This window comes from Chrysemys picta, chromosome 9 (assembly GCF_011386835.1).
Source record: "Chrysemys picta bellii isolate R12L10 chromosome 9, ASM1138683v2, whole genome shotgun sequence".
In the NCBI taxonomy this organism is placed as follows: Eukaryota; Metazoa; Chordata; order Testudines; family Emydidae; genus Chrysemys; species Chrysemys picta.
In genome coordinates this window covers 24,000,244-24,013,144 of record NC_088799.1, presented here as the reverse complement: position 1 = coordinate 24,013,144, position 12,901 = coordinate 24,000,244, and the positions used below count along the sequence as shown (strand labels likewise).

The window sequence follows — 12,901 nt, the reverse complement described above, 5'->3', positions numbered from 1 at the left end:
GGATCTGTGAAGTTCAGATTTTTCCATCCATGACTTGTAGCGATCATTTGTCTATATGCATCGAATCATATTTATTAAAAAGAAGTTAACATTTCTGAAGATTTGCTTACCTTCTCTTAATCATTTTTATTATTGTGAACTTTGGTTTATAAAGATCCGAATAGAAATCGTTTCAATTTCAAAAGATTTACTATCTCGAGCTACAAGCACTGCCAAAATTAATTCAGCAACATACATCACGTATTATATCAGAGGTACATATGCACAGTGGCAATGGAATTTTATATGGTGTGAATTTTTATTACTGTCCATTTCTAATTCAGTGGCAGGCAGATACCTATTGGGAAGATGTTTCTATAGTTAGTTTCTACAGTTACTTCTACCTTAATTATATTGAGCCTGATCCAGCTCCAAATTAAGTCAATGGGAAGACTTCATCCTAAAGAAGCTTTTTATTATTTCTGATAGTTTAAGGAGATCTCTCTCTAATACTTTGTATTATTCCTTAAGATGTGCTAACAAAGCTAGTATTAAATGTTCCTGCTCTGAGCTTTCAATAGTTACAATTAGTATTGGAAAGCCAACTTAATAAAAATGAGTAGATATTTCAGTCAATAAGGGCATGCTGTTAGCCAGACAGAAAAAGGGGGTCACAGTCTCCTATCAGAAAATGATCCTGATAGGATTTACCCACTAAGGAATATTCAGTGTTATCTTTTAATAGCACAGTATTTTAAAAAAACTAGGATTTTAAAACTCGACTGAGCAAACCACTGGGTGTATGGGTTGATCACGGAATGAATATAAGTCAATGTGACGCAGCTATGAAAAAGGCAAATGCCTAGGATTTATTAGGTGAAGCATTTCCACTACAGATTGAGAAATATTTATGCCATTGTACAAAGCATTGGGAAGACCTCATTTGGAATACTGTGTACAATTCTGGTCACCCATGTTCAAGAAAGATGAATTTAAACTGGAACAGATGCAGAGAAGAACTACTAGGATGATCAGGGGACTGGAGGGCTTATCTTATGAACTGGAAGAGTTTGGCTTGTTTAGCCTAGCAAAAAAGGGATATGATTGCTGTCTATTAAAAGGGAGGGTGAAAAGCTGTTTAAGCTAGAGGACAGTGATAGCACAAGAGCAAATGGATAGAAACTGGTGGTGAGCAAATTCAGGCTGGAAATTAGAGGACGGTTTCTAACCATCAGAGGAGTGAGGTTCTGGAAAGCCACTCAATAAGAGTTGTGGGGGCAAATAATTAGTTTTAAGAAAGACCTGAACAAATTTGAGTGCGATTGTATGATGGTATTGCTTGTGATGGTAGGAGGTGGGGCTCAATAGCCCTGGGGCTCACTTCCGGTTAATGTTGTATGTGCCTTAAAAGCTAATGCTTCAGGTTTCAGCTGGACACCAGCCAGGGGTCAGGAACGGGTTTCATTCCCTCCCCCTCCCCCCCATAGTCTGTTTTGGTTTGTTTATCTCCTTCCTCAGCAGTATCAGGGATGACCATAGCCAGAGATGGAACACTGGGGCCGGTGGGTCATGGCTCTGAGGTGCCACTGAGCATTCTTTCTCTCAAGTGCCTTTTGGCTGGTTCTTGCTCACATGCTCAGGGTCTAACTGATCCCCATATGTGGGGTCAGGAAGGAATTTCCCCCCAAGTCAGATTGGTACTGACCTTGGGAGTTTTTCACCTTCCTTTGCAATATGTGGGAATGAGTCACTTGCTAGGATAATCTGGATATATCTCACTTAATCATTTTCCTGCCTATGCAGGAGCCTTGGGCACTGGTGCATCTTGGCCCCTTTCATTCTCTGCCTGTGGCACGTAATAGTCTAGTCTCCTGTGGACTGTAATACTTTGGTCTGATTTTGGTTGTTGGGTTTAGTGTGTGGGTGGTGGAGGTGGGATGGCAGCCTGTGATGTACAGGAGGCCAGATTAGATAATGTGCTGGTCTCTTCTTGCCTTAAAATCGATGACAACACAATGTACTGCAGGGAACCAGACCTGCACTAACAGGGGATGGACTAGGTGAGGTCACAGGTGTCTTCCATCACTTAATTTTGTGATTTTTTGTGTGTGTGTGTGTGTATAAAGAAGCTATATGAAACAAGTAAGACTTAGCAGCATCTGTACTGCTACTGCATTTTAGTTAAGGTATTTCTAAAGTGGAAGAAGCTAGAATTAACCTTATGGCTCAGAGGGAACATGTTGGACTGTCTGTTGGGAAAAGGGAAAAATCTGATTTCTTAGGCCTGGTCTACACTGGGGGGGGATCGATCTAAGTTACAAAACTTCAGCTACATGAATAATGTAGCTGAGGTCAACATACTTAGATCTACTTACTACGGTGTCTTCACTGTGGTAAGTCGACTGCTGACACTCTCCCGTCAACTCCGCCTGCGCCTCTCGCTCTGGTAGAGTATGGGAGTCAACAGGAAAGCGCTCGGCGGTCGATTTATCGTGTCTTCACTAGACACGATAAATCAACCCCTGCTGGATTGATCGCTCCGGAGGTAAGTGTGGACATGTCCTTAGTGAGCTACTGAAGCTGATCGATGTTGTGGCTTTGGGGATAACATTTAGCTGAGAGAAAATGTGAAATAAAAACAAATGTGGATAATTTCTGATACTTCTAGTTGTAAAGTGCATTTCATACTTATCCTTCTGATTTCTGGGCCAAATTTTGCTCTCAGTTGCATGTGTAACCAAGAGCAGAATTTTGATCAGTACATCTATATTTTAAAGCTTTTTTGCAATCACATCAGTTGAATTGAATATATTGCCTTGTGAAATAAAAAAAAATCTAATGTAAAGTCAAGTTCTTGATATTTTGGATTCAGTTTCTTAATTCATTCAGTCTTTGCTAGAACAGGAATAAAAATTTGAGTACATGGCACTGCTGCACAAATCTAACTGTTCCAATAAATCGACTTTGTTTTTCATAGGAAAACACAAGCATATATAATTTTCTGTTGTTTATCAGCAATGACAAATCAACAAAAATAAGTCCTAAAATGATGATCTTTCTTGTGGAAGGTAGATACTTTGCATTATTCATTACTGAGGATTATTGGAAGCCTAGTTTATAATTAAAGTAAAGTTTTTATAATTAGAAACTATCAATTTACTTATCACAGAAACTTTTGATAAGTCAATTAATTTTACTGGGTTACCTGGTTGTTGGCTTTTTGTTTGTTTTTGTTTTTCTATAAAGAGCAGCTACGTAAGGCAAATATAACACACCATATTATGCAAATGATGAGCATACAAATACAGAAATAAAACCAGATATATTTGTTGTTTCAGATTTAGCAAATCAAGTAGAGACAATTGGACTCAAGTTTCAGAAAGCAACAGCTGAAATGGGCCACTACAAAAAACTACTCATGTAAGATATTTTATTTTATTTATTTAAGGCCTAGTTTTGCTGCCACTTTGTACTCAAAACTGCTCTTCACCCGTGCTTAACTTTAAGCATGTGAATAGTCTGAAGCCAATAGGTCTTTTCAAAGCATTCAATCTCATCTCCATTCTGGTCCAGATGCAAAATTATTTGCTAATATGAACCTGTACCCAGCTCAGTCCAGATGTATCCTCTGTAATGGTATTCTGGAAAAGGATTAAGCTCTGACCACTCGCCCTTCTATGATCTAAATGGGATGATATAGATTTTTTTTCTTGAATACATTTCTTATTTTTATGAAACAAATATTTGTGCTCAAGACAGTAATTTCACAAGAATAACTTGCTATCTTTCATTAACCTATGCAATGTATGTTCTCGGTGTAGTCTAGGCCTAATCGAAGATCAAGTCAAATATAAAGAATTTACTGTAGCAGAAATGAAAAGAATGAGCTTGCAGTATTGATAGATGTTATAAGTAAGCCCAAAATCAAAAATATCAAGAAGAGTAACAATTAAGTAGGTGTAAGAAATTTTGAAGGCTTCTAGTTGTTACGGTATTACTTCACCAATTAATAACCATGGTTAAATCTCATATTTATATTTAAAAAGAAATATGTTATTTTGCTAAATTATACCCATATTACATTCAGATTTTTAAAGGTACATTTGGAAGGTTTTTTCACTGTATAGTTAACTACATTTATTAAATGTGTTTTTCATACTGAGAGCCTGCATTACCATTAAAATACTTTATTGCTAAGCTTTCTAAATATTTTTAACTAGTTATGATCAAAATCTCTGAATATAGGAATTGAAAACTAACTACATATCATAAAAGAAACCTTGTTCATATTTCAGGAAAGCCCATAAAAAAGATTGTTGATACTACTAGTTATCTCTGACTTAAACATGTGAGATGGTAATAGTTCTTTTTATTAGTGTAATATACTAATTTATTTCTATAGAATAAAATATTTTCCATGGTTTGTAAGAAGTGCAAATATGTGTGCAAGCAATGGAAATTTTAAAAACAAAACATAATCCAAAATACATTTTGCACCAATCCTGCCCCTTTTTAAAGTCAATGGCAAAATTCTCACTAACTTAAGTGAGAGCTTGGGTCTGTCTCTACCTGTCCATGCTGCTGTGTTTTTATTTCAGACTATTTAGCTGTACTGTTAACTGTATTTGCACTTTGCTAAATCTTAACTGGAAAAATACACATGTTCACTTTTTAATGTCATATAATGTAGCTGGATTGGTGTATCTCTTTGCTTTTACTAAAACAGGTCATAGAATCATAGAATATTAGGGTTGGAAGAGACCTCATGAGGTCATCTAGTCCAATCCCCTGCTCAAAGCAGGACCAACATCAACTAAATCATCCCAGCCAGGGCTTTGTCAAGCCAGTTCTTAAAAATCTCTAAGGATGGAGATTCCACCACCTCCCTAGGTAACCCATTCCAGTGCTTCACCACCCTCCTAGTGAAATAGTGTTTCCTAATATCCAACCTAGATTTCCCCCAGTGCAACTTGAGACCATTGCTTCTTGTTCTGTCATCTGCCACCCCTGAGAACAGCCGAGCTCCATCCTCTTTGGAACCCCCCTCTTCAGGTAGTTGAAGCCTGCTATCAAATCCCCCCCACTCACTCTTCTCTTCTGCAGACCAAATAACCCCAGTTCCCACAGCCTCTCCTAGTAAATCATGCGCCCCAGCTCCCTAATCATTTTTGTTGCCCTCTGCTGGACTTTCTCCAATTTGTCCACATCCCTTCTGTAGTGGGGGGGACCAAAACTGGACACAAAACTCCAGGTATGGCCTCACCATTGCCGAATAGAGGGGAATATGGATCTGCTGGCAATACTCCTACTAATACAGCCCAATATGCCATTGGCCTTCTTGGTAACAAGGGCGCACTGCTGACTCATATCTAGCTTCTCCTTCACTGTAATCCCCAGGTCCTTTTCTGCAGAACTGCTGCTTAGCCAGTCAGTACCCAGCCTGTAGCAGTGCATGGGGTTCTTCCTTCCTAAGTGCAGGACTCTGCACTTGTCCTTGTTGAACCTCATCACATTTCTTTTGGCCCAATCCTCCAATTTGTCTAGGTCACTCTGGACACTATCCGTACCCTCCAGTGTATCTACCTCTCCTCCCAGCTTAGTGTCATCTGCGAACTTGCTGAGGGTGCAATTCATCCCATCATCCAGATCATTAATAAAGATGTTTAACAAAACCTGCCCCAGGACCGACCCCTGGGGCATGCCGCTTGATACCGGCTGCCAACTAGACATTGAGACGTTGATCACTACCCATTGAGCCCGACAATCTAGCCAGCTTTCTATCCACCTTATAGTCCATTCATCCAATCCATACTACTTTAACTTGCTGGCAAGAATACTGTGGGAGGCCGTATCAAAAGCTTTGCTAAATTCAAGATGTATCATATCCACCGCTTTCCCCATATCCACAGAGCCAGTTATCTCATCATAGAAGGCAATCAAGTTGGTCAGGCATGACTTGCCCTTGGTGAATCAATGTTGACTGTTTCTGATCACCTTCCTCTCCTCCAAGTGCTTCAAAATGGATTCCTTGAGGACCTGCTCCATGATTTTTTCGGGGGCCTGAAGTGAGGCTGACTGGTCTGTAGTTCCCTGGGTTCTCATCTTCCCTTTTTAAAGTATGGGCACTATATTTGCCTTTTTCCAGTCATCCGGGATCTCCCCCGATTGCCACAAATTTTCAAAGATAATGGCCAATGGCTCTACAATCACATCAGCCAACTCCCTCAGCACCCTTGGATGCATTAGATCTTGTGCATGTCCAGATTTTCTAAATCGTCCTTAACCTGTTCTTTCACCACTGAGGGCTGCTCACTTCCTCCCCATACTGTGTTGCCCAGTGCAGCAGTATGGGAGCTGATCTTGTCTGTGAAGACCGAGGCAAAAAAAGCATTGAGTACTGAAGCTTTTTCCACATCTTGTGTCACTAGGTTGCCTCCCCTGTTCAATAAGGGTCCCACACTTTTCCTGACCACCTTCTTGTTGCTAACATGCCTGTAGAAACCCTTCTTGTTACCCTTCACATCCCTTGCTAGCTGCAACTCCAATTGTGTCTTGGCCTTCCTGATTACACACTTGCATGCTCGAGCAATATTTTTATACTTCTCCCTAGTCATCTGTCCAAATTTCCACTTCTTGTATGCTTCCTTTTTGAGTTTAAGCTCACCAAAGATTTCATTGTTAAGCCAAGCTGGTCATCTGCCATATTTGCCATTCTTTCTGGACATCGGGATGGTTTGTTCCTGCGCCCTTAATAAGGCTTCTTTAAAATACAGCCAGCTCTTCTGGATCAGGGCTATGTTGTCCATCACATATCCTTTTACATTGTCTCAGTTTTTTTAGAACTATTGGAGCTAATGTATTTAAGGAGTAGAATACCTGAGACATCCTTTCGAAGCAAATAAATACATAAAATGTAGTACAGAAGATGGGGAAGAAACATGGTGCAGAATGGTGTATGTTTCGTTGTCTAATATAAAGGCCAGTGTAAAGACCTAGCAATCTTGTCCACCTCTAGCAAAGATTCTGTCTATCCTCCACACTGGTCTTTAAGATAAGTCTATAAAATTTCCAACCTTCCTTTTTCATGGTATGGGAAAAAGAAAATTAATTTAATCTCACCCTCCATTTATGTTTCTAGCAATAATGACATATTTTAAAATTCTTATAATGCAACCACTTATTTGATGGGATACTATTCTCATCCTCAATAAACTAACAAAAGTCACTTGTCTGTTATCTGTCTCTCACCATTCAAAAGAGGTTTCCTCAAAACTTATTTTCCTTCTTGTAGCTTTGATTTGAAGACTCAAAAAGATGTAAATTACAAATCTCCTTTTACACCTGGAGTAGAGAGCTCTTTTTTTTAAAACGATGAACATATTGAACTATAAGCAGTTACTGTGTGGAAAATACAACCTATTGTTTTGTGAGAGTGCAACTTAAAGGTTTTAAATGTAGGCATCATTCAGTCAGTGATCTGACCATTGCATTGCATGGCCATGTGACAAACTCCTATCTGAAACAGGATTGTGAGTTGATGTTAAATATCATAGTGGCTCATTCCCCTCAAGTAATGATCAATAAATGTTACTGAACAATGTTTTGTTCAATCATCACAAATTTATCACAAATAAATTCAGACTTTCCTTATTTAATAGTGGTCTGAGCACTTAAAGCATAAGGTTGGTAGACATGGAAAAATTGAAGAGGTTTTTCAAAAAAACTATTTTTCTCTCAGTGTTTTGAAACAGAATGTTTAAAATTGTGATTTTTTTTTTTAACATTTCATTTTTATCCTGATTTCCTAGTGAAAGATATGAGCCAAGATTTTTTTAAAGTTGGTGCCTAAAGTTTGGCTCCTGACTCAGCATTTAGGCACCTAAATAAGTGGCTTGATTTTTCAAGTGTTGAGTACTCAGCACCACTTCAGTGGGAGTTAGGCAACATTATTATATTTTTTCATCATTCTCCTCAACAAAGTTACTACGTTTATCTCTCCATCTAATAGAGAAATACTGATATATACATATTATACATATACATACATGTGTATATGTATATTTGCAGAGAGAGAGAGTGCATAATAGTGGTGTGGTATAAGACTATTATCGGCATGAATTTGGAACATCTGCATTACTCATGAGTAGCAAAGCTGTGAAGGCTGATGCAAAGGTAATTGAAATCAATTATAGTCTTTCTGTTGAGTTAAGTGGGCCTTGATCAGGTCAGGGGTGAGTCAGTCAGATCATCTCAAACTAGTTTAAATCAAACTTCTTATCATACCATATCATAATGTATTCTCTATATGCCATATTTTGTAGGAGAACTATTTCAGGAATGTTTTAGTTGATTTTTAGAATTTGTATTGGTATTATTTCTTTTTATTTTTTAACCCATCAGTTTGCAAAGCTAGGTATCTTAGTTACTGTAAATCCACTTTTACACTGCTCAGAGGGATTCCATGAAAACCTCTAACAATAGCCTAAAATAGCTTTTTCTGTGACAGTTTTAAATTATTTTATCTTGGGATAAGAAATGATTCCATGGTCCTTTTGGGAAGCTGGAAATTTCCCTTTTCTAAGGAAATAATGTTCTCATTTCTCAGTGAGTGGGACTGAGGTAATGGAGTTAACAGCTGTAATATTTCTAAGTATAGAAAAGATGTTACTGGTCCAAGACTGAATCTTGCTTATCCGGGCCTCAGGTGGGAAACATTCAATATGAGTGGGAGGAGGACACATTTCTCTGGCAGGTGGTGTTTTTTGTTTGTTTGTTTGTTTGTTTGTTTGTTTTTATGGCAGTTGTTTCCAAACTTCTGAGTAGCTTCAAAGTTACGATAAGATCGGGGAAGGTTGATTAATGGACAGGCAAAGAGGCGGTTAGACTCTCAGAGCTGCATGACAAATCCATGAATTGCATGACTCTGCAGTTTGTCCAATGGATAGCATCTCCACAAACGTGGCGTGTGTGTGTGTGTGTAATATATGTTATAGAGGCTGTGTTGAGAATCGCACCTTGGCTACACGAGGGAGTTATACCAAAAAAAATTCTATTAATGGAAGACCTAGCGTAAACCTTACAGGTTTAGCTAACGAAGTGGGTGAGGTAATATCTTTTATTGGACCAACTTCTGTTGGTGAGAGAGACATGCTTTTGAGCCACACAGAGCTCTTCTTCAGGTCACATGGCTACAGCTACACTGCATGTGCAACCAGGGGAATTTTTTCTGGGGTGCCCATCAGTAGGAAATTTTTGTAAAATTCCCTGTGTGGACATGGATTTAAAGCAGGACTATATTCCCTCTGTTTCATACTTTAATTATTGATAGGGGGTCTCTAGATCTGACCCAGGAACTTGTCGTGGGAGAGGGTACGGTCGAGTCCGGAAAGGCCCAGATCCCCGGACACGATGGAGGAAGTGCGCCTCCCATCGACGCCGGAGGCGTTCGAGGCCGTCTCAGACCTCTTGAACCTCCCGGTGCCGGCGTCGCCACACCGGTGCAGAGAACCTCCGGCTACTGCTTGGCCCCATTATCAATCTAGGGGTAAGCCGGCATTGCTCTCGCCGCATTCCCCGCGCTGCGCCACTCTAGCGGCACCGGTGCAGACAGCACCCTCTACGGAGACAGTGGGTACCGCGCCTCCTATATCTTCCTACTCGGAAACTTCGGACTCAGAGGCAGACTCGTATCGCTCTAACAGAACGAGAAGTAGGCAATCGTCCTCGCGTACGAGTGCCCTGCCATACCCACCACAGTGGCAGCAGCAGCAGTGGCAACCGCCCCCCAGTGGCCATTCTGGACGCTGTGGGCCTACCACCAGTCAGTGGGTCAGGCGTACGGACCCCGCTCACGAGCCATATCTGTCTCTTCGGCGTCCGCGGTACCGCTGCTAATGCCACCAGCACCGCCGTCTGACAGGAGTGTGCCACAAAGGGACACGGCACCGCCTAGCCGAACAACAGCACTGATGGGGACCTTGCTCCCAACACCGCAGGCACCGTCCAGCACGCCTCATCGCTCAGTGTCGACCCCAGTACCGGCCGCGGTGCTGCATCCCGAGTCTGCACCGGCCGCGCAGCCTGAGTACCGTGTGCTGCAGGCCCTCCTGGAGGAAGAGGTGATAGATGAAGGCCCTCTTCAAGGGATCTCTTCCTCCTCATCTCCAGCCAAGGCAGTAGCGGGAACCTCAGCGGCACTGGCCTTGGAGGACAATAGGATCCTCCAACAACGGCTTACTCAAGCAGCCCAAAGCCTCTCGATGTAGACTGAGGAGATCGAGGTAGACACGGATCCGGTGATTGATATCCTGACCCCGTCAGGCCCATCCAGGGTAGCCCTACCTCTCATAAAGACCATTACGGTCACAGCCCGCACCTTGTGGCAAACCCCTGCCTCATTGGCCCCTACGGCCAAAAGGACTGAGAGGCGATATTTCTTTCCAACCAAGGGCTATGAACATCTTTATACACACCCTCCCCCGGACTCCTCAGTGGTGGATGCCGCCACCCCGAGGGAACGGCAGGGGTTTCAAGGGGCTACGCCTAAAAATAGAGAGGCCAAAAAGTTGGACCTGTTCGGCCACAAGGTTTATTCAACGGGGGGCCTGCAGTTGCGCATTGCCAATCAGCAAGCCATAGTGAGCCGGTATGGAGACAACACGTGCTCGGCTTTGTCTAGGTTTACGGACCTCCTTCCGCAGGAGTCGCAAACTGAGTTTTCTGCCCTGGTTGAGGAGGGAAGATTGATTACCTGGGCTTCCCTACAGGCAGCCCTGGACGTAGCCGATTCAGCTTCACGCACGTTGGCGACTGGTCTGGTCATGAGGCGTGGAGCCTGGCTTCAAGTGTCCGGCCTCCCTCATGAGGTCCAACAAATGATCTAGGACCTTCCTTTCGAAGGGCCCACGCTCTTCTCAGAGAAAACTGATAAGAGGCTTCATAGCCTAAAGGACTCACGGACCACCCTCCATTCACTAGGCCTCCACACCCCTGTCACCCTGCGTAGACAGTTTAGGCCACCGCAGACCCTTCGGCCGTACCAACCTCAAAATCGAGGGGATGCCTCGCGCAGAAGGCCAAGGACTGGCAGGAGGAGGCAACAACAGCCCTTCGGCCAGTCTTCTACCCAACCAAGGCCTACACAGGGGCCTAGACCACCATTTTGATGGCCCGGTCGAGGACAACCTACTGGTCAGAACTCTGGATCCTACCACCCTTACCTTTTCGTCACGTCTGTCCCCTTCTATCGTGCATGGGCCCGGATTACGTCCGACGCTTGAGTGCTTTGCATGGTAAAGGAGGGATACTCTATCCAATTTTCCTCCCTCCCGACCCACTAGCCCCCCTCCCTGTCCCTCTTCAGGGACCCTTCTCACGAGCAACTTCTACTTCAAGAAGTTCAGTCCCTTTTCGCATCAGGGGCAGTAGAGGAGGTTCCTCAGGAGCTATGGGGCAAGGGCTTCTATTCTCGATATTTCCTAATACCGAAAGCGAAAGGGGGCCTCAGACCCATTCTAGACTTGTGCGGTCTCAACAAGTTCGTGAAGAAGCTCAAGTTCCGCATGCTCTCCCTGTCTTTCATCATTCCTTCCATGGATCCAGGATACTGGTATGCCGCCCTCGACTTAAAGGACGTATACTTTCATATTACGATAATCCCTCGGCACAGGCGATACCTCAGGTTTCTCGTGGGCAATGCTAATCTACAATTTACGGTTCTGCCCTTCGGTCTGTCAGCGGCCCCAAGGGTCTTCACGAAGTGCATGGCAGTCGTGGCTGGATCCAGGATCCAGGTGTTTCCCTACCTGGACGATTGACTCATCAAGGGCAGGTCCAGGGCGCAAGTGGAGGCTCAGGTGGTCTTTGCCAGGCAAACCTTCCTCGAGCTCAGCCTCTTACTCAACGAGGCCAAGTCCACACTATCTCCAATCCAAAAAATCGGATTCATAGGAGCGGTTCTGGACTCAACACACGCCAGGGCATATCTCCCAGATGCCAGATTCTGGTCTATATCCAACATTACCCTCGGCCTCCAACGTTACCCCACCACCACAGCAAGAGGCTGCCTCAAATTACTAGGGCACATAGCAGCATGTACCTACGTGGTGAGACATGCCAGACTCAGAGTGTGCCCACTCCAGTCTTGGTTGGCACGGGTTTATCGGCCAGTCAGGGACTCCCTAGAGTCAGTGGTGACGTTACCTTGGCCGGTGCTGGACTCCCTTCAATGGTGGCTCGACCCACGGGTGGTCTGCGCAGGAGTTCCTTTCCTCGACCCCGAACCTTCCCTCTCCCTGGTAACGGACGCATCAGATCGGGGATGGGGTGCTCATCTGGGCAATCTCAGAACCCAAGGCCTTTGGTCACGAGAGGACCTTTCGCTCCACATCAATGTCAGGGAATTACGAGCTGTGTGCCTCGCATGCATAGCCTTCAAACCCCAGCTGGCAGGCAGATGCGTTTCTGTCCTCACCGACAATACTCCAATGATGTTCTATATCAACAAACAGGGTGGTGCTCGCTCCTCTCCCCTTTGCCGGGGAGCCCTCGCATTATGGGACTTTTGCGTACAGAACGTCATTCACCTGACAGCATCCTATCTCTCGGGGGCGCAAAACGGGCTCGCGGACACACTCAGCCGCTCGTTCCAGGGTCACGAGTGGTCTATCCGCTGGGATATAGTTCTCTCAATTTTCCAGCTCTGGGGTCATCCCCAGGTGGACCTGTTTGCCTCCACCGAGAACAGAAAGTGTCAGCAATTCTGCTCCCTCACGGTTCGCAGTCCGGGGTCCCTAACAGACGCCTTTCTCCTTTCTTGGGCAGATGGGCTATTTTACGCCTTTCCCCTGATTCCCATGATTCACCGAGTAATCCTCAAGGCCCGCAGAGATCACGCACGGCTCATCCTGATAGCGCCGGCGTG

General features: G+C 43.7%; 1 protein-coding gene across 3 annotated transcripts in view; it reads left to right on the top strand.

Moving 5' to 3' along the window:
• The window catches only part of LEKR1 (leucine, glutamate and lysine rich 1), a 122,602-nt gene that overhangs the window by 77,654 nt on the left and 32,047 nt on the right, over positions 1 to 12,901 (top strand). For all 3 annotated transcript variants that reach the window (XM_065557854.1, XM_042853682.2, XM_005286977.4), the window contains one exon: positions 3,318 to 3,399. In XM_065557854.1, coding sequence (XP_065413926.1) covers positions 3,318 to 3,399 — 82 coding nt within the window. The remainder of the gene's footprint in view (positions 1 to 3,317; positions 3,400 to 12,901) is intronic.